The sequence below is a fragment of the Balaenoptera borealis genome (genome assembly GCF_965194805.1).
Source record: "Balaenoptera borealis genome assembly, chromosome: 10".
Taxonomy (NCBI): Eukaryota; Metazoa; Chordata; class Mammalia; order Artiodactyla; family Balaenopteridae; genus Balaenoptera; species Balaenoptera borealis.
Window position 1 is genome coordinate 77,033,265 of NC_138874.1, and position 21,631 is coordinate 77,054,895.

General features: G+C 35.4%; 2 protein-coding genes across 8 annotated transcripts in view; one reads left to right on the top strand and one right to left on the bottom strand.

The window, feature by feature from the left end:
- Positions 1 to 21,631, top strand: part of PCDH15 (protocadherin related 15) — a 751,961-nt gene that overhangs the window by 712,916 nt on the left and 17,414 nt on the right. For all 7 annotated transcript variants that reach the window (XR_014230935.1, XM_082339387.1, XM_082339383.1 and 4 more), the window contains 2 exons: positions 14,688 to 14,906; positions 17,980 to 18,132. Coding sequence is in view for 6 of the 7 variants with exons in the window: in XM_082339387.1 (XP_082195513.1) it covers positions 14,688 to 14,906; positions 17,980 to 18,132 (372 nt within the window). In the remaining variant the exon portion in view is untranslated. The remainder of the gene's footprint in view (positions 1 to 14,687; positions 14,907 to 17,979; positions 18,133 to 21,631) is intronic.
- Positions 1 to 21,631, bottom strand: part of LOC309635420 (uncharacterized protein) — a gene marked incomplete at its 5' end in the record, with an annotated part of 576,760 nt that overhangs the window by 97,890 nt on the left and 457,239 nt on the right. The window lies entirely within an intron of this gene.

Below are 21,631 nucleotides of genomic sequence, written 5' to 3' on the forward strand. Positions count from 1 at the left end.
AGTTGTGGCTCACAGGCTCTAGAGTGCAGGCTCAGTAGTTGTGGCACATGGCTTAGTTGCTCTGCGGTACATGGGATCTTCCTGGACCAGGACTCGAACCCGTGTCCCGTGCATTGGCAGGCGGATTCTTAACCACTGCGCCACCAGAGAAGCCCTGGATTCTTTTTTATATACACTGGTTTTATTTTAAAATATGATGATAGATTGTTCAAATTTAAGGTGCTTTCCTAAATTTAAAAATATCTATTTTCTTTAGGCTGACAGCCTGGCTCTAAAGAGTAAAATAATGATGATTATAATTTGAATTGTACTTGTAAATATTTTAGAGATAAAAGATTTGGAAACTGAAGCCAATTTGGTTTCAGCTGACACTGTGAAGTACAAGATAAACGTTCTTCATTCTATCAAGTTTTCCAAAACCTAGATTATATTGTGAAAGGTAGAGTTCTAAATTCAACTGAATAACTATTATAGCCAAGAAGAAAGGAAGAAAATATAGAATAACTATAAATTTTAAAAAATTACATTGAGAAGAGGATGGAATAGCCATGAAGTATTAAAATTTTTGCCTTAGCGGTCTTCACCTTGAACTGTTAGCTGAGAACCACTGGTCTAATTTAAACCCTAGAATTGTTCTTTGAAATATTTTGTAATGAAATTATATAGATATATTTCAAAATGCAAGGTTGATATGCATAGATATTATTATCAGATATTATTACCTATTCTGAAGTTATAAAAGTTTTTGTATATTTAGTTTTAGCACTGAACAAATATACTAGAACATTGATGCCCAGACCAGTGGAAATAGGATTATCCTCTCAATTTCTCCTTATGCTAAAATCTAAGCTTCTGAGGCTGTTAGAATTATTAGGGCAAAGATTGAGAAACAAAAAACATACTTCCTCCAAGGAGTTCACTTAGATATTTAAAGATTGATTTAACTATATCAAAAAAATTTTAAAACCTTATAACTGCATAGAGAAGACTGGAATGGCTTTTCAACTCATTAATTACATATTTTGTTTCACAAGGTTATGAGTATGTTGATTTTTCTTATTTTGGGATATGTGAATTGCTTAGATTTTCTACAATAAATGTATATTACTTTTATCTTCCTTTTATTCTTCTTGAGGTTCTTTGAGCATGTTTAATCTGCATTTTTGGGGTTTTTTTGTTGTTGTTTTCATTTCTGGAATATTCTTAGACAACATATATTCAAATATTTCTTATACCCTATTTTTTCTTTATCCTTTTCTGGGAATCAAATTAAAATTTGTTTTTTCTCATAGCTTTTGGATGCTTTGTTCTTATTCCTCTCCCTTCCCCCAACATTCTTATCTCTTTGTGGGTTTTTTTTCAGCTAAAAGTACTATTTTGTTTTTTTGTTTTTATTGTTTTAATTAATTTATTTATATTTTAACATCTTTATTGGACTATAATTGCTTTACAATGTTCTGTTAGTTTCTGCTGTATCACAAAGTGAATCAGCTTATATGTATACATATCCCCTCCCTCTTGCACCTCCCTTCCACACACCCTATCCCACCCCTCTAGGTGGACACAAAGCACTGAGCTGATCCCCCTGTGCTATGCGGCTGCTTCCCACTAGCAATCTATTTTACATTTGGTAGTGTATATATCTCCATGCCACTCTCTCACTTTGTCCCAACATACACTTCTCAATCCCCGTGTCCTCAAGTCCATTCTCTACATCTGCGTCTTTATTCCGGTCCTGTCCCTAGGTTCTTCAAAACCATTTTTTTTTTTTTAGATTCCATATATATGTATTATCATAACGGTATTTGTTTTTCTCTTCCTAACTTACTTCACTCTGTATGACAGTCTCTAGGTCCATCCACCTCACTACAGATAACTCAATTTCATATCTTTTTATGGCTGAGTAATATTCCATTGTATATATGGGATACATATATACACATGTATGTATATATGTGCCACATCTTCTTTATCCATTCATCTGTCGATTGACACTTAGGTTGCTTCCATGTCCTGGCTATTGTAAATAGAGCTGCAATGAACATTGTGGTACATGACTCTTTTTAAATTATGGTTTTATCAGGCTATATGCCCAGTAGTGGGACTGCTGGCTCGTATGGTAGTTCTATTTTGTTTTTTAAGGAACCTCCATACTGTTCCCCATAGTGGCTGTATCAATTTACATTCCCACCAACAGTGCAAGAGGCTTCTCTTTTCTCCACACACTCTCCAGCATTTATGTTTGTAGATTTTTTGATGATGGACATTCTGACCAGTGTGAAGTGATACCTCATTGTAGTTTTGATTTGCATTTCTCTAATGATTAGTGATGTTAACCATCCTTTCATGTGTTTGTTGGCAATCTGTATATCTCCATTGGACAAAAGTCTATTTAGGTCTTCTGCCCATTTTTGTATTGGGTTGTTTGTTTTTTTGATATTGAGCTGCATGAGCTGCTTGTATATTTTGGAGATTAATCCTTTGTCTGTTGCTTTGTTTGCAAATATTTTCTCTCATTCTGAGGGTTGTCTTTTCGTCTTGTTTATGGTTTCCTTTGCTGTGCAAAAGCTTTTAAGTTTCATTAGGTCCCATTTGTTTATTTTTGTTTTTATTTCCATTTCTCTAGGAGGTGGGTCACAAAGGATCTTGCTGTGATTTATGTCATAGAGTGTTCTGCCTATGTTTTCCTCTAAGAGTTTGATAGTGTCTGGCCTTACATTTAGGTCTTTAATCAATTTTGAGTTTATTTTTGTGTATGGTGTATGGGAATGTTGCAATTTCATTCTTTTCCCAGCACCACTTATTGAAGAGGCTGTCTTTTCTCAATTGTATATTCTTGCCTCCTTTATCAAAGATAAGGTGACCATATGTGCGTGGGTTTATCTCTGAGCTTTCTATCCTGTTCCATTGATCTATATTTCTGATTTTGTGCAAGTACCATACTGTCTTGATTACTGTAGCTTTGTAGTATAGTCTGAAGTCAGGGAGCCTGATTCCTCCAGCTCCGTTTTTCTTTCTCAAGATTGCTTTGGCTATTCGGAGTCTTTTGTGTTTTCATACAAATTGTGAAATTTTTTGTTCTAGTTCTGTGAAAAATGTCATTGGTAGTTTGATAGGGATTGCACTGAATCTGTAAATTGCTTTGGGGAGTATAGTCATTTTCACAATGATGATACTTCCAATCCAAGAACATGGTATATCTCTCCATCTGTTGGTATCATCTTTCATTTCTTTCATTAGTGTCTTATAGTTTTCTGCATACAGGTCTTTTGTCTCCTTAAGTAGATTTATTCCTAGGTATTTTATTCTTTGTGTTGCAATGGTAAATGGGAGTGTTTCCTTAATTTCTTTTTCAGATTTTTCATCATTAGTGTATAGGAATGCAAAAGATTTCTGTGCATTAATCTTGCATGCTGCTACTTTACCAAATTCATTGGTTAGCTCTAGTAGTTTTCTGTTAGAGTCTTTAGGATTCTTTATGTGTAGTATCATGTCATCTGCAAACAGTGACAGTTTTACTTCTTCTTTTCCAATCTGGACTCCTTTTATTTCTTTTTCTTCTCTGATTACTGTTTGTAAAACTTCCAAAATTATGTTGATAAATAGTGGTGAGAGTGGGCAACCTTGTCTTGTTCCTGATCTTAGTGGAAATTGTTTCAGTTTTTCACCATTGAGAATGATGTTGGCTGTGGGTTTGTCATACATGGCCTTTATTATGTTGAGGTAGGTTCCCTCTATGCCTATTTTCTGGAAGGTTTTTAATCATAAATGGGTGTTGAATTTTGTTGAAAGCTTTTTCTGCATCTATTGAGATGATCATATGATTTTTATCCTTCAGTTTGTTAATATGGTGTATCACATTGATTGATTTGTGTATATTGAAGAATCCTTGCATTCCTGGGATAAAACCCACTTGATCATGGTGTATGATCCTTTTAATGTGCTGTTGGATGCTGTTTGCTAGCATTTTGTTGAGGATTTTTGTATCTATGCTCATCAGTGACATTGGCCTGTAGTTTTCTTTTTTTGTGACATCTTTGTCTGGTTTTGGTATCAGGGTGATGGTGGCCTCATAGAATGAGTTTGGGGGTGTTCCTCCCTCTGCTCTATTTTGGAAGAGTTTGAGAAGAATAGGTGTTAGCTCTTCTCTAAATGTTTGATTGAATTCACCTGTGAAGCCATCTGGTCCTGGGCTTGTGTCTGTTGGAAGATTTTTAATCACAGTTTCAATCTCATTACTTGTGATTGGTCTGTTTATATTTTCTATTTCTTCCTGGTTCAGTCTCGGAAGGTTGTGCCTTTCTAAGAATTTGTCCATTTCTTCCAGGTTGTCCATTTTATTAGCATATAGTTGCTTGTAATAATCTCTCATGATCCTTTGTATTTCTGCAGTGTTAGTTGTTACTTCTCCCTTTTCATTGTTAATTCTATTGATTTGAGTCTTTTCCCTTTTTTTCTTAATGAGTCTGGCTAATGGTTTATCAATTTTATTTATCTTCTCAAAGAACCAGCTTTTAGTTTTCTTAATCTTTTCTATCGTTTGCTTCATTTCTTTTCATTTATTTCTGATCTGATCTTTATGATTTCTTTCCTTCTGCTAACTTTGGGGGGGTTTTGTTCTTGTTTCTCTAATTGCTTTAGGTGTAAGTTTAGGTTATTTGAGATTTTTCTTGCTTCTTGAGGTAGGATTCTATTGCTATAAACTTCCCTCTTAGAACTGCTTTTGCTGCATCCCATAGGTTTTGGGTCATCATGTTTTCATTTTCATTTGTTTCTAGGTATTTTTTGATTTCCTCTTTGATTTCTTCAGTGATCTCTTGGTCATTTAGTAGTGTATTATTTAGCCTCCATGTGTTTGTAGTTTTTACAGATTTTTACCTGTAATTGATATCCAGTCTCATAGTGTTGTGGTCAGAAAAGATACTTGATATGATTTCAATTTTCTTAAATTAACTGAGGCTTGATTTATGACCCAAGATATGATCTATCCTATAGAATGTTCCATGAGCAGTTGAAATATTCTGTTGTTTTTGGATGGAATGTCCTATAAATATCAATTGAGTCTATCTTGTTTAATGTATCATTTAAAGCTTGTGTTTCCTTATTTATTTTCATTTTGGATGATCTGTCCATTGGTGAAAGTGGGGTGTTAAAGTCCCCTGCTATTATTGTGTTACTGTTGATTTCCTCTTTTATGGCTGTTAGCATTTGCCTTATGTATTAAGGTGCTCCTATGTTGGGTTCATAAATATTTACAATTGTTATATGTTCTTCTTGGACTGATTCCTTGGTCATTATGTAGTGTCCTTCTTTGTCTCTTGTAATAGTCTTTATTTTAAAGTCTATTTTGTCTGATATGAGAATTGCTACTCCAGCTTTCTTTTGATTTCCACTTGCATGGAATATCTTTTTCCATCCCCTCACTTCCAGTCTGTATGTGTCCTTAGGTATGAAGTGGGTCTCTTGTAGACAGCATATATATGGGTCTTGTTTTTGTATCCATTCAGCCAGTTTATGTCTTTTGGTTGGAGCATTTAATCCATTTACATTTAAGGTAGTTATCAATATGTATGTTCCTATTACCATTTTCTTAATTGTTTTGGGTTTGTTATTGTAGGTCTTTTCCTTCTCTGGTGTTTCCTGCCTAGAGAAGTTCCTTTAGCATTTGTTCTAAAGCTGGTTTGGTGGTGTTTAATTCTCTTACCTTTGCTTGTCTGTAAGGGTTTTAATTTCTCCATCAAATCTGAATGAGATCCTTGCTGAGTATAGTTATCTTGGTTGTAGGTTTTTCCTTTTCATTACTTTAAATATGTCCTGCCACTCCCTTCTGGCTTGCAGAGTCTCTGCTGAAAGATCAGCTGTTAACCTTATGGGGATTCCCTTGTATGTTATTTGTTGTTTTTCCCTTGCTGCTTTTAATATTTTTTCTTTGTATTTAATTTTTGATAGTTTAACATGTGTGTTGGCTTGTTTCTCCTTGGATTTATCCTGTATTGGACTCTATGCATTTCCTGTGCTTGACTATTTCCTTTCCATATTAGGGACGTTTTCAACTATAATCTCCTCAAATATTTTCTCAGTCCCTTTTGTTTTTTTCTCTTTTCTGGAACCCCTATTAATTGAATGTTGGTGTGTTTAATGTTGTCCCAGAGGTTTCTGGGACTGTCCTCAATTCTTTTCATTCTTTTTTCTCTATTCTGCTCTGCGGTAGTTATTTCCACTATTTTATCTTCCGGGTCACTTATCTGTTCTTCTGCCTCAGTTATTCTGGTATTGATTGCTTCTAGAGAATTTTTAATTTCATTTATTGCATTGTTCATCATTGTTTGCTCTTTAGTTCTTCTAGGTCCTTGTTAAACGTTTCTTGTATTTTCTCCATTCTATTTCCAACATTTTGGATCATCTTTACTCTCATTACTCTGAATTCTTTTTCAGGTAGACTGCCTATTTCCTCTTCATTTGTTTGTTATGGTGGGCTTTTACCTTGCTCCTTCATCTGCTGCATGTTTCTCTGTCTTCTCATTTTGCTTAACCTACTATGTTTCGAGTCTCCTTTTTGCAGGCTGCAGGTTCGTAGTTCCCATTGTTTTTGGTGTCTGCCCCCAGTGGGTAAGGCTGGCTCAGTGCGTTGTGTAGGCTTCCTGGTGGAGGGGACTGGTGCCTGTGTTCTGGTGGATGAGGCTGGATCTTGTGTCTCTGGTGGGCAGGACCGCATCTGGTGGTGTATTTTGGGGTGTCTATGAACTTATTATGATGTTAGGGAGCCTCCCTGCTAATGGTTGGGGTTGTGTTCCTGTGTTGCTAGCTGTTTGGCATAGGGTGTCCAGCACTGTAGCTTGCTGGTCATTGAGTGGAGCTGTGTCTTAGCGTTGAGATGGAGATCTCTGGGAGAGCTTTCGCCGTTTGATATTACATGGTGCCAGGAGGTCTCTGGTGGATAAATGTCCTGAATCTGGCTCTCCTACCTCAGCGGCTCAGCCCTGACCCCCGGCCAGAGCACCAAGACCCTGTCAGACACACGACTCAGATGAAAAGGGAGAAAAAGAAAGAAAGAAGGAAATAAAATAAAATAAAAGTTATTAAAATAAAAAATATTATTAAGAAATAAAAAAATAAGTAATAAAAAAAAAGAAAGAAGAGAGCAACCAAACCAAAAAACAAATTCACCAATGATAACAAGCACTAAAAACTATACTAAAAAAAAAAAAAACGGATAGACAGAACCCTAGGACAAATGGTAAAAGCAAAGCTACACAGACCTAATCATACAAAGAAGCATATACATACACACTCACAAAAAGAGAAAAAGGAAAATAAAATATATTTATGTAAAAAAAAGAAGGAAGAGAGCAACCAAGTCAATAAACAAATCTACCAATGATAATAAGCTCTAAATACTAAACTAAGATAAACATAAAAACAGAAACACATTAGATGCAGAAAGGAAACCCCAAGTCTACAGTTGCTCCCAAAGTCCACTGCCTCAATTTTGGGATGATTCATTGTCCATTCAGGTAATCCACAGATGCAGGGTACATCAAGTTGATTGTGGAGATTTAATCCGCTGCTCCTGAGGCTGCTGGGAGAAATTTCCTTTTCTGTTCTTTGTTTGCACAGCTCCTGGGGTTCAGCTTTGGATTTGGCTCCGCCTCTGCGTGTAGGTCACCTGAGGGCTTCTGTTCCCCGCCCAGACAGGACGGGGTTAAAGCAGCAGCTGATTCGGGGGCTCTGGCTCACTCTGGCCGGGGGGAGGGAGGGGTATGAAATGGGGGGTGAGCCTGCGGCGGCAGATTCCAGCGTAACATTGCAACAGCCTGAGAGCTCCGTGTGTTCTCCCAGGGAAGATGTCCCTGGATCACGGGACCCTGGCAGTGGTGCGCTGCACAGGCTCCCAGGACGGGAGGTGTGGATAGTGACCTGTGCTCGCACACAGGCTTCTTGGTGGCTGTACCAGCAGCCTTAGCATCTCATGCCCATCTCTGGGGTCCACACTGATAGCTGCAGCTTGCCCCCATCTCTGGAGCTCATTTAGGCGGTGCTCTGAATCCCCGCTCCTCGCGCACCCAGAAACAATGGTTCGTTGCCTCTTAGGGAGTTCCAGACTTTTTCCCGGACTCCCTCCCGGCTTGCTGTGGTGCACTAGCCCCCTTTAGGCTGTGTTCACACAGCCAACCCCAGTCCTCTCCCTGGGGTCTGACCTCCGAAGCCGAGCCTCAGCTCCCAGCCCACACCCGCCCCGGGCGGGTGAGCAGACAAGCCTCTCAGGCTGGTGAGTGCTGGTTGGCACCCATCCTCTGTGCAGGAATCTCTCCGCTTTGCCCTCTGCACCGCTGTTGCTGCGCTCTCCTCTGTGGCTCTGAAGCTTCGCTCCCCGCCACCCCCCATCTCCGCCAGTGAAGGGCCTTCCTAGTTTGTGGAAACTTTTCCTCCTTCACAGCTCCCTCCCAGAGGTGCAGGTCCCATACCTATTCTTTTGTCTCTGTTTTTCTTTTGCCCTACCCAGGTACCTGGGGATTTTCTTGCCTTTTGGGAAGTCTGAGGTCTTCTGCCAACGTTCAGTAGGTGTTCTGTAGGAGTTGTTCCACATGTAGATATATTTTTGATGTATTTGTGGGGAGGAAGGTGATCTCCACATCTTACTCCTCTGCCATGTTGAAGGTCCCTCCCTCTTTGTGTTTTAGTTTGAATAATTTCTGCTGTCCTGTTTTCAGGTTCACTGACTCATCTATGTTAGCCTACTGATAAGCTCATTGAAGGAATTCTTCATCTTCATATCTTTTTTAAAAATTCTTGCATTTCCATTTGGTTCTTACAGTTTGTACCACTTTACTGAGTTTCTCCATCATTTCAGACATGTTTTCTGCCTTACTACTAGAGTCTGTAAAATATTAATCAGAGTTGTATCAAAGTCCCTATGTGACGGTTCCAATATCTGGGTTACCTCTGTGTCTGGTCTATTGCTTTCTTTATCTTTCAGCAGTCCCTGAATGCCTGTGACACAGAAAGGGTTTCTCTCCGTTCTCTTAACTCTCCCAATGTAGTAAACAGCTCTTGCTTGTTGCTTGGTTCTACTCTAAAGGTGGGAATGGGACAATGAGAGGTTGGGGTATTCTGTTTTCCTTGTCTAGCTGGTGTGCCTAGGATTTGGGGTGGGGCTTTCTCAGATTTTCTTCCACGCCTTCCCATGGCATCCATACTCTACTTCATATTTGTGGAGGTTCTTGGGTGTAAGAGAGTTCCCTGCCCCTCCCCAACCAGTAGTAGACCTCTACTTTGCAGGGTCTTAGGCCCAAGAGAGCTCCTTCTCCTCCCCCAGATGGGGTGGATTTTGCTCATAGCTCTTCTCCAGAAGCAGTGGACCTTTACTTGAGCCTTAGGGATGGGAGTACTTCCTCCCTCTCTCTCTATATGGCTCTTGCTTTATGTGAGATACAGGTCCAGAAAATTGCAGAGCACCCCAGCCTTAGCTGATTACTTCCTATATCCCTGCACTATGAAGAGGATTTCTCTGGTCTCCTGCCCTGTACCCAATCTATCTTATGGTGGGCCATGGAAAAGAGTTTGTGAGTGAGTGCAAACCCCCACTTGTGTTTGTGGGTCACTTATTCTATCTAACCTTACATGCTGATACACACTTAGCTTTTAAGCATTTATTAAAAATTTAGCTGGTTTGTTTTATTTGAATTTATGGTACCTACTTTTAGTTTGTTCTGAGAAAGGTGAAACAATACATGGTCTCATCCCACTGTTGGAGGAAATTGTCACTCTTTGGAATTTGGTTTTATGCTTGCAAAAAAATTTATGATTTTAATGTTATATGACTTTCCCATCATTAGGGTGGGTGCCACAATCTCTTGCGGCTTTCTGCCTTCTGAGCAGAAACAGACCATACTATTTTAAAGCAAAACTTAATTAAATTTAAAAATAAGCAAATACAATTTTAGCTTGTACACTTAATAGTCCAGTCTGCTTAAAATTAGTCTGTCCAGATAGTAAATGAGAGATAAAGAAGAAGGTAGAGAAAGCTGGTATATTTTAGAAACTGCATTTAAAAGTACAATGTTAAAAAAAAATACTTTAAAATGAATCTAACTACCAACCTCTGATAAAACTTCTTTCAACTTCCTAAGTACAGAAAAAAAATTCAAAATACTGAAAATTCAAGTAATTAGAAAACTAAATGTTAGAATCTAGTTAAAATAATTGTGGAACTGTATAGAGGAAATAGTGGTCCACCCTTGATTTCTTTTATTAAGGGAACAACCTTATCCAAGTGGAATGGATGTGGGCAGATATGTTAACCATTGCCCATTCTGTAAACCTATTTATTTCAGAGACCCACATTATTTACTGACAAAGGAAATAGGCAGTTGTCCCTCCACTGTTTAGGTGTGTGCTTTTCTTTTTTTATTATTTTATTTATTTATTTATTTATTTATTTATTTATTTATTTATGGTTGTGTTGGGTCTTCATTTCTGTGCAAGGGCTTTCTCTAGTTGTGGCAAGCAGGGGCCACTGTTCATCGCGGTGCACAGGCCTCTCACTATCGCGGCCTCTCTTGCTGCGGAGCACAGGCTCCAGACGCGCAGGCTCAGTAATTGTGGTTCACACGCCCAGCTGCTCCGTGGCACGTGGGATCTTCCCAGACCAGGGCTCGAACCCGTGTCCCCTGCATTGGCAGGCAGATTCTCAATCACTGCACCACCAAGGAAGCCCCTATGTGTGTGCTTTTGTGAAGTACAGAATACATTCTCCTGCTCACCCTCCCCTTTATTTCTACATCCATATGTACATTGCAACACTGAAATCCTCAAGGTAAAATGCAGAGTGGTCTGTAGTTATACATTGTAATTTGAAAGTTGTGTTCCAGGGAATGGAGCCAGGGATACCTGTTTGCTTGTGCTCCATCAGTTGGGTGAATCAGAAGACATGGAATTGGCTTAGGAATTTACCTCATCTCAGGAAAACAGAGCAGTAATTAATTAATGTTGGCTAAACACTAGGAAGGGGTCTGTTCACCTCACCCTTAGACTTGAAAAGCATTTTAACCAGCAGCTAAGTAGACTATGGATGAGAATAAAGAGAAAATCACATTTCTTTATTGATATTGAATCTGACAGCTTTATCTCCTTTCTAAATAAGTAAGAAAGGTGAAAAGTGGGATCAGTAATAAATACTGTAAAACAAAATAAAAGAAATAACACCCTGATGACTCAGAGGTAGACTATATCTCTGGAAATAATTCTCTTACAGAAACCACTGGAAATTAGTTTAATATTTTCTGTAGAAAACAAGACCATATAAGACAAATGGTGTATGTGTTTTGCATGCCCTGAATCCTTACCTGCTTCTGGTAAAAAATGCTCCACAAAAGAATAGTGAGGATTGCCCTTCTCCAACATGGTGGTGGGCTTTTGTTTTGTTTTGTTTTGATTTTAGCCACGTGGCCTGTAGGATCTTCGTTCCCTGACCAGGGATCGAACCCGTGCCCCCTGCAGTGGAAGTGCAGCGTCTTAACCACTGGACCGCCAGGGAAGTCCCTGGTGGTGGGCTTTGATGAAGTGCTTTCCCCTCAGGCCATTTGGAGTATGCCTTTCCTCTGCTCAAATTGAGTAGGTGTGGGTTAGTGCACATTCACGAGAAGGTCAATTAGATTTCATCTTCAAGGATTTACATGGATGTTAGGAGACAGTAGAGCTCTTAGTCCTGAAATCAGAAAAAGTATAAAACAAAAGCCTGAAGTTTCTTGGGGCTAATTTTTCGATCTTAGGGAGAAATTCTCTTAAAATCCATTGACCATCTGGATTCAACCTTGCCTAGAATGAAAAAGCATCTGAAAAATGAATTGGCAAAATGAAGTATAAACATAAGAAGCTCACAGCATATTACAGAAAAGAAAAGAAAATCATAAAAGAAGTCAGAATATATTTAGAGGACAATGAAGATACAACCTGATAATTGCATGTATCTCTGAGGTAAAAATGTAATTAAAATATTTCATTACATTACAGGTGAAATCAGTGAAAATGTTGTCATATGTCCTCGAAAAGTACCTGAGTATGTTTTAAAACTATTGAAACAAAAATAAAAATGACTTAATTGTAAAGGAGCAAAAATTAGATAAGCCTTATACATCCCATCTGCATGATGAAATACCAAAAATCAATGGGATCAAATCCACAATATTTTAAGGAAAATGTTATGCCTCAAGAATCTTGGCCTAGGCAAGTTGTTTCGCATATATACAGCAAAAAAGAAAGATACTCTAGATCAGTTATGGATTCAAAAGCTATCAACTCTTCTAGTAAACAATTACTTACGATTACCGAAATTGAGAAATAAACCAAAATGAAGATCTAAATAATGGAGTTATTGTAGTGTAAAAAGACTAATAAATCTTCCTTTAGGTGGTTTGGATATCAAATAGAATCCAGTAGGAATCCAATAGAATTGTGATCCGTGGATCCACATGATAGGAATAATTTTTCCCTGCGATTAATGATCTTCCTCTGCTTCTGATCCTTCCCAGTTTCTAATGATACAGTTCTTGTGACATAACTCTTAACTGTACTTCATTTGGAATTTCTTACTTTATCTGATAAACAATTCAAACAAAGTGTTTTATAATTCTTTTCCAATCTAGTACTTAGAACAATGGATACAATTTTATTGTACTTCTTTATGTATCTGAAAATGGCCTAGAAAAATTGATATAAAAAGTGCATTTTCATCTACAAAAGCATATTTGTAAAAAAAAAAACCAAGAAAAGCATCCTTACTGCCTTAAGTTACAGCATGAAAACTTGAATGAAAAACTGTGTAGCTTTAAAACTAAAATAGAGTTTTTTGAGCCATTAGGTTTCCTAAATTGGAAGATTAATAAACTATCCAGTGGAATTCATATCTGATATCAAGCATATCTTTATTTTTTCTCTATGGAAACTATGAACAGTGTGTTTAACTAGATTTAAAGTCAGCATGATCACTTGGAAAATCAGAATAAAAAGTATTCAAAGGGATGAAATAGCCTGTAAAATGCACAAGCATAGCATTCTTCGGTTACCATTTGATGGTGAAATTTTGGGCCATATAAATCTTTTCTTTCACATTTCTTTGTATTTTCCACATCTTCAGCATAAGTATGGTATTTTATATTAAGACATGTATTTCTAAAATATTTTCACTTTGTGTATGCTGTGTAATTTCAAGTATATAAAAATGTTTATTAATAGAAAAAAAAAAAAAGATTAGACTTGAGTACACCAAAATATTAGCAGTAGTAATCTTTGCATTGTGGGCATTTGAGTAATTTTGCCTTTTGAACTATTTTGTGTTTTTCAATTTTCTATAGCAAGACATTTCACCTTTATAGATAAAAGTCTTAAAATTTTTTTAAAAATACCTAAGACATATTGTGGCTTTGTGGTTTTTTTTTTTTTTTTTTTAAGATTAGTTTTGTTTGTTTGTTTTTTTAATACTTTATTTATTTATTTATGGCTGTGTTGGGTCTCTTAGTTTTCGTGTGAGGGCTTTCTCTAGTTGCGGCAAGTGGGGGCCACTCTTCATCGCGGTGCGCGGGCCTTTCACTATCGCGGCCCCTCCCGTTGCGGGGCACAGGCTCCAGACGAGCAGGCTCAGTAGTTGTGGCTCACGGGCCCAGTTGCTCAGCGGCATGTGGGATCTTCCCAGACCAGGGCTCGAACCCGTGTCCCCTGCATTAGCAGGCAGATTCTCAACCACTGCGCCACCAGGGAAGCCCTGTGGCTTTGTGGTTTTAAGAACATAATTTTTGCTTCAATATTATAGGATTTGTAAAGGATCATTTAAGTGTTCCTGGGGAATTTTGAAAAAAAAAAAAAAAAAATTGCCTGCTAATTACAGCATAAAATCTGTAAAAAAATTGTTCAGTCTAATAGAATTAACAGTTATTCTTTAATTCTCCTCCCCAACACAATGCTCATAGTTGGAATTGCATTATTTAGAGAAAGGGTTTGCAAGAACTACTAGATTAAATTGACCACCAATTCCTGTCATCCTGACTACACTGATTTACTACCTGCATCATTTATTTAGTTTTCTCTTTCCAGGAAGAAAAAAACTTTTTAATTTGTTCACTCTTAGCCCATAAAAATATTTTGGTTTGAGATTTGAGAGTGTCAGCATTTAAGGTGGTATGTTGAAACACAAATATACACTATGAAGGCTTGGGTTGGTATCTCAGATTTGTTTCCCTAACTGTGTAGCTTTGTGGTCTGCAGGAAGTCAGTATTAAGGTTCTGTTTTACAGGATTACTTTGAGAACCGAAGGATATATAATGCAGGAATATATTTTTAAACTATACTATATAATTTAGAATATTATATTTTATCCCACCTGAATAACTTAAACTAAATAATCTCAACATAGTGATATAAATTTCAGTGACATTGGTAATTATTTTCCCCCAGTCTGTAAGTGTCTTAAGTAAGGGTCCTTGTTATTAGTATCTTTGATATGTGAATATAGAGGCGTTACTCTTCTTTATTGCTCTTACTTTTTATATATGCTTTTCTTATTCATAATAAGACTTCTGACTTAGCTTATGTTATAATTAAAGAAAATATTAAAAGATATCACAAAAAATATTTTGTTTAAAAAAAAGCCTTTCTCTGTTAACATCTTTGCTTTTACTGTTTAACAATAAAGATTTTTAGATGGCAAACTCCTCGATATCAATAAAGACTTTCAGCCGTATTATGGGGAAGGAGGACGCATTCTGGAGATCCGGACTCCAGAGGCAGTAACCAGCATTAAGAAGCGAGGAGAAAGTCTAGGCTACACAGAAGGGGCCTTGCTGGCTCTGGCCTTCATCATCATCCTCTGCTGTATTCCTGCCATCTTGGTGGTTTTGGTCAGCTACAGACAGTAAGTATTCATACATGCTGAACATGGATAGTTCCTCAAGAAGGCATTATCAAAAAACTATCTCTGGTAAAATGGCTTTGTAGCTGTAAGATACTAATGCTGCAGCCATTTTGGGAGTGCTGTATTTTTCCTGTACCAAATGACCTTCCTTTAAGGGAAAACAATACAAACTGTCAAAACATTTGTCACAGATTGCTCAGCGTTCCTGTGCTCCTAAAATATTCTTATCTGCTAGGAATATTAGGTTACCTCCTGTAGCTTTGTTTATGCTCTTCATCAGGTTAAGAGCCTTGGGAGAAAAGGTACAAGGTATCCTGGGGCAAAGGCAGTGGAATGTCATATAGAAATAACCCAGTTCCAAAGGAAGGTCTGTAACCTAAATACATTGTCATGCTAGGTTTTTATCCATATTGTTAAATTTACCTCTATGCAGATGATTACAATGTTTGAAAAAATCATTTAAAAATCATAGCACACAATATGTAATTTTCCATATGGTTTCTTCTTTCCTGGCTAGCCTTGATAGAGCCTATATTATAACATCTAAGAGTATATTTTGGCTGTAGAGGCCTTACATTTCTCTGGTTCCTACAGGCAAATACATCCATTTAAAATATCTATATTTTTCTTGTTTAGGCTCTTCAAAGTAGTCAAGTAAATTTTTCCTAATTTAAACATCTATATTTAAAATAGTCTAGCGAGCTATTCTTTATTTGACACTAGAAATGGGGACCCTTTGTGATACAGGGCTATACTTTAAGTATATCCCTATTGATGATGATTGGTGAAAAAATTGTGGAATAGGTTAAGAAGAGATGTAGCCCTGAAGGTGCCACAAAATGAAAGTAAGTAACAGACAGGAACCATAAGCCATATAAATTACTTGACATAACAAACAGTAAGAAATAATGGTAGAACAGCTTACTCACCATTTAAAATACTTACAGGGAAAGGACTGAAAAAGTCCTTATATATTCTTAAACTGTTATCTTTGTTGTCTAACACTGAGAATTTTCTATTGAATTAAATAAGGTAAGGTAATTCCAACCTGAAAGTTAAAAAGTACCCTCTGCATGAAGATACTATAGGAATATCTTCCTTCACAAAAGCAATGTGTAGTTGCAAATATAACATTTAGGTTGATATACTGGAGTTCAACGTGTGTTAGTAAATCAGTTGATATGCCAAATCTAAAGCCTATGCACAAACTTAATAACGGACAAATTTTTAGATTAAGCTATCAATCCAATATTAATTTTCATGTTAAATTTAGTCTATATTACAGTTTTTCTTTTTCATTCAAATGTTTCTCAAAGGAGCTTTATTATATCCTGCTAACATTAAAATCAGTGAGAAAACTTCTTATATTTGGCACACAATGCAGTGATCAAAACTGAAGCACCCTGGATGTTATGCTAAATGGTCTAAATTTTAACAAAAAATTAAGATGCTTAATATTTAAACATTGTAAAGATGCATTATTTAATCTTTTTAGTTCCGTAATCAGCCTGACACTCTATGAATGAATTTTGGTAACTCTTTTTTATAGATTAACAGAAGTAAACATGTTTCAAAGTAAAATTCTAATATTTTAAAACCTAACTTTTGTACCTTCGTATTCTGCTTATAAATAGATTAGGATGGTTATTCTTTAATACTAAGATGTGTCTTTGAAATTTGCTATGCATGGAAAACTAGGAGGCAAATGTGAAAAAAAGTGTCATAAATTCATTACCCAGGAGTGGCACCTTCCGATTCTAGCTTCGGCTTCAAAGTGAGGCCAAGAGTATAATCAGGGCTTGCTGCGTGACTCCATTCTTTTAATATTGTTCAAGTGTAGAAAACCAAAACGCTAACTATAAAGATCAGATCATCTTTAATATTCCATTTCTCTATCAGAGTTGAAATTCACATATGCATGTTTTAATCCAGCTTTTTTTATTCCATTTAGTTAATTTCTTTGTTTTCCTGCAATGAATGTTTTAACAGCTTGTAGGACTGTGACAGTGGTCACCATTTTCACTTTCTGAATTGAAATACTAGTTCCCCTACTATGTAATTAAGTCTGTGTCATTGTGAGTTTAATCCATAAATTATTCATAATTTAGATTAAATCAAATGTTAAAATATTATGAATGCAGTATTTCTCATGTAGCTTTCTCTTTTTTTTTATTCATTGCTTTCCCAAACAGGTTTAAAGTGTAAGTATAATTACCAATATTTTGCATATGATTTTATGTGATATAAAAAGAAAAAAAAAGAGATAACGCTGATAAAGTAGGCAGCCTGCCCTGAACCATGCAATATTTGTCTATTTTGTATTTGTATTTTGTATTTGAACTACTTTTTAGTTCAAATTCCTTTGTGGTTTTGTATATATAGAATTGAGCTAGTTTTAGACAATTGGATACAAGTGGAAGAAATATGAAAAAGACAGTTTGCCCTTATAGCCTCCACCCTTTGGGATCTTGATTTTGAGGCAAGAATTAACAATCAGGATCCAAGAAAGTCAAAAAAGAGCAGCTTACCTCCAATGCAAGAATCACAGGCATTCCTAGGAATTCAAAGGAAATAAAAGCTAACCAAATCTCCCTCCTAAATGTGTACATCTTCACAGCCCCTGTAAACTAATGTCAAAAATGTTTTAAATCATTTTTAAATAACTTTTCTTTAAACAGATGGAAGACTAATAATAAAGGAAAATTATGTATCTTCTATATGCCTCACATTATGAAAGAGATCCATTAAACAACTACCAATTATCAATCACATTTTTTATAAATATTTTGCCTTCTCCCTTTAATATTATCATTTAACTTAATTTGCAAATTTTTCTACTGAATTCTACCCGTTTTTCAAGGAGTAAATATTTTAAAGAACCAAGGAGAAGGGGTTATACATAAAAGATACTCTGTGGGGATGCTTTTGTAATTTTATCAGTTAATAAGTTCAAATATTTCTGTAAAAATGTTTGAGTTCCCCTGATAACTGGACTTTATTATTGAAAGGTAGCCTATTGATAAGTATATGACTTCTAAAATGAGTTTTACAAAACCTCCTTACTTTACCAAAGACGCCAAGCTGAGTGCACCAAGACAGCCCGAATCCAATCCGCCCTACCTGCAGCGAAACCCGCAGCGCCTGCCCCTGCACCAGTGGCCATGCCCCCGCCACCTCCGCCGCCTCCGGGGGCGCATCTCTATGAAGAACTGGGGGACAGCACGATGTAAGTAGACCTTTCAGGGGCTTTTAGAAGTGGGTTTTGATGGATGCTGTGTGGTGAGTATTTAATTTCAACTTGATGTGGAAATACCTTTTACGGCCTGCTTTATTACATTATTTTAAACAGAAAATTGTTAAGATGAGAACCTAAGAAAAGTTAAATTGAAAAGTAATAACCAAAAAACAAACAAAAGATCATTAAAAAAAACTGAGTAACAGTAAAGAAGTATTCAATTTGAGGAGACATTTGCAGATGAACACGTTGAGTATCATATTTAATTTCTAAACCTTCAGAATCAGGCATTTTCCCCCAAATTAAAAATTAATTCTGAAGATATATTTTCTCATAAAAAATGAGGAAAATAAAGCACAATCATAAAATAGTAATTCCTGATTTGGTTTCAAAAGCCAACTCCTATTTGGTAAGAAAAAAACAATTCTGTGGTCTAAAATAATAGACTTTTCTAAGATACTACTTTAAGATGTTATAAAATAGAATAATTCAAATCTGAATGAAAATAAAGAATTAATATTAAATATCTAACCACTTAGGAATATTCTTTTCATTATATTCCTCTCTAATGAGACTGCTGTCTTGTTATATATAACTTAATATTTATAACTCTTGTATATACTCTCGTATATAACTTAATATTTCTCTTGCACTATTTGGAATCTCTAAGCAATATTAAATCATCATTTTTGAAAGTCTTTTAAATTATTGCTAAAAGACTTCATAGCTTTATAGTTTCTATAATGATGCTACCCTCAAACCCTTATTTCTTTTGAAGATGTTTAACTTGTTTATATTTTTAAAAATTTCAAAAGTAACTATCAACATGAAATGCAGAACAACCAAGGATATTATACAATTTTGAATATGATTAAATTAAATCCAGGAAAATTTTATTAACTGGAATTTGGTGGAATTGAGGGACTAAGACACATTCTACTGTGTTACATTTGTAGTATTTACTAGTAGGAATAAAGCAAGCCTCAAAAATTATGAAATGTATCTTTTAATGGGAAAACTGTTTTTAAACATATATATCATATTATAGCTGTATTAATACTATTATACAAGGTTATATTGAAAATAGTTTTTAAAATGTTAAAACTGATTTTAATATATATTTTAATGCTAAAATTGAATTTAAAAGAACTTAATGCCTGGCATGCTACTTCTAGAGTAATAATATAATACAGGATTCATGCTTTAAATATTTTTTTTTCATTTTTTTATAAGTTGAAAATGATGGTTTCTTTTTGAATTACTGGTGAATGTAGGAATTGAGCCAATAAGATTTGATTCTCTTTGATTGTGTTAACCACATTTAGCAAAACATGTTTGAACTAAAAAAAGATTTATGTGGAAAGTAGAATGTGTTTTATTTGAAATTAGTGAGGGATATATATTATTATATGTATACTATGACATCATCTGGAATCATATATTTGATGGTGATAATTTTCAAATAGCAACACTTAGGGATTATTTTTATTTGGAAAATTGTGGTAGATAGTAGAGGATTTTGTAATTCTAATATGTATTTATTGAAGTGTCAAGCTCTACACATTTAATTATCTGACAAATGTTTAAATTATCTATTCAAAAACTTTTTCAAGGATTCTAAGCATAAATTACTAGAAAATAAGCTATCTCGAAATGAATTATTATCAAATATTTTCTTTAAAAAATCAAGTCATTTTGAAAAAACAAAAAAGACTTCACAAAATAATTAACAACTTCATGTAGATTCAACAATTACTCTGTAAGAGTCATCATAGTACTTCTATATTCCTTCCAAACAATACTTATGTCTTCTTTATAAATCAATATGGAGTAACTTTTCACTTAGGACATAGAAGCAATTCTTAGAATCTCATTTAAAATTTCTGTTTTAGAATTGAAGTCATCCACGTTTAATAGAGGTGAATTTTACCTATGTATAGGAGATAGATAGCTAGGTGTAATTTTATGTGATAAGACAAAATAAATTCCATATGATTTTATCTAAAGCATTATTAAAATTATTCATATGAATAAATACAAAGAAAATATAAGATACATGCATTTTCTTTTTTTGATATGAATATTAAGTGTTTAAAGCAAGTTCCTGTTAATATTTTCATAATCATCTCAATTTAACTATAGTTAAAACTTCTTTTTTTCTATCACATGTTTTCTCTTTCTCACCTGTGGATACATAGGCATAAGTAAGTAAATAATATCATTCTAATACAAGGGTATTAGAAAAAAAAGATGCAATAGAATAGATTAACTGCTGTTTTAGACTATATACAGTAATCTTCATCTTTTACTGTACATTTACTTTTAAAAAGAAAGTTATCTTCTATACCTCATTCCCTCTTGATATCTTGAAATTGCATGAGTTTAAACAAGTGTTCCCACTGATAGTACCTGTGCCTAGCAAAAGGAGTTTCAAAATTCTCCTTATTTTTTAATTTGTTAAAAATATTTATGGATATCTTTCCATCAAAAATGATGTGGTATCATTGTATAGACAGTTCTTTCCAAGAAAAAGAAAACCAAGAACAGATCTACACAGAAACAACTGCTATATAATGTCAACCCTGATTTTTTAAAACTACTTTTTAAGGTTTTAAAAGTGATTGCTGTTGATTTAATCCAAGTTGTCTCCACTTTTGAATTATTCAGGAGGTCCTGACCACCTGTAAGAATTCTCTCTTCCAGTTTGTATTTTTGCCAAATGCCACAATAATAACTTTGGCTTTATATATCATTTTATTGTCTCACCTCTCATCCTAATTTTTATTAGGATGTGGCTTTGTGTCAATGTGGATTTTAATTTTTTTTCAAAAAATTTCCCTTTTATTTCATTTCTACTATGTTGGTAAATATTAAATAACGAAAATAAATCTGTTACTCTGAGCTTGAGAGCAAAGTCTAATGACAGACTGTTTAAAACCACAAGTCCCCAGTCTTTCTGGGGAGAGGGTCCCAATGCTTTCATTAGAGACACTTATTTGTGCCCTTTGAATTATCCAATTTTATTCTGACACACAGCCACTATGACTCAGTGACCATGTCTGAGCAAATCTTTCAGTGATATCAAAACTATGTTATATTAGTGTATCTTTTCATTAAAGTGAGTCTTGACTAAAATTTGATCCATATCATGTTCAAAAGAAACACCAGAAGCCCCTCTTCTTATTTGTAATATTTATAGTGTTTTTAAACTATTAAGCATAAAATTGAGGGGCTCTTTCTGTATCCTCTTGCAAGCTTTATCTCAAATAGGAGAGTACTTTTAGCTCCAGGACAGAATTACTAAAATGAGAGATAATGGACAGGTACTGAATCAGATACAGCTAAGGATCCTTTCCTCAAAACAGTCAGCTCTGAGCATCCTTAAACAAGGCAAAGTGTATGAAACCACTAGCCAACATGCTGGTCTGCAATTTGGAGAACAGTGATTTATACACGAGAGAACTGTTATGTGTGGTCATGGAAGCTTCAC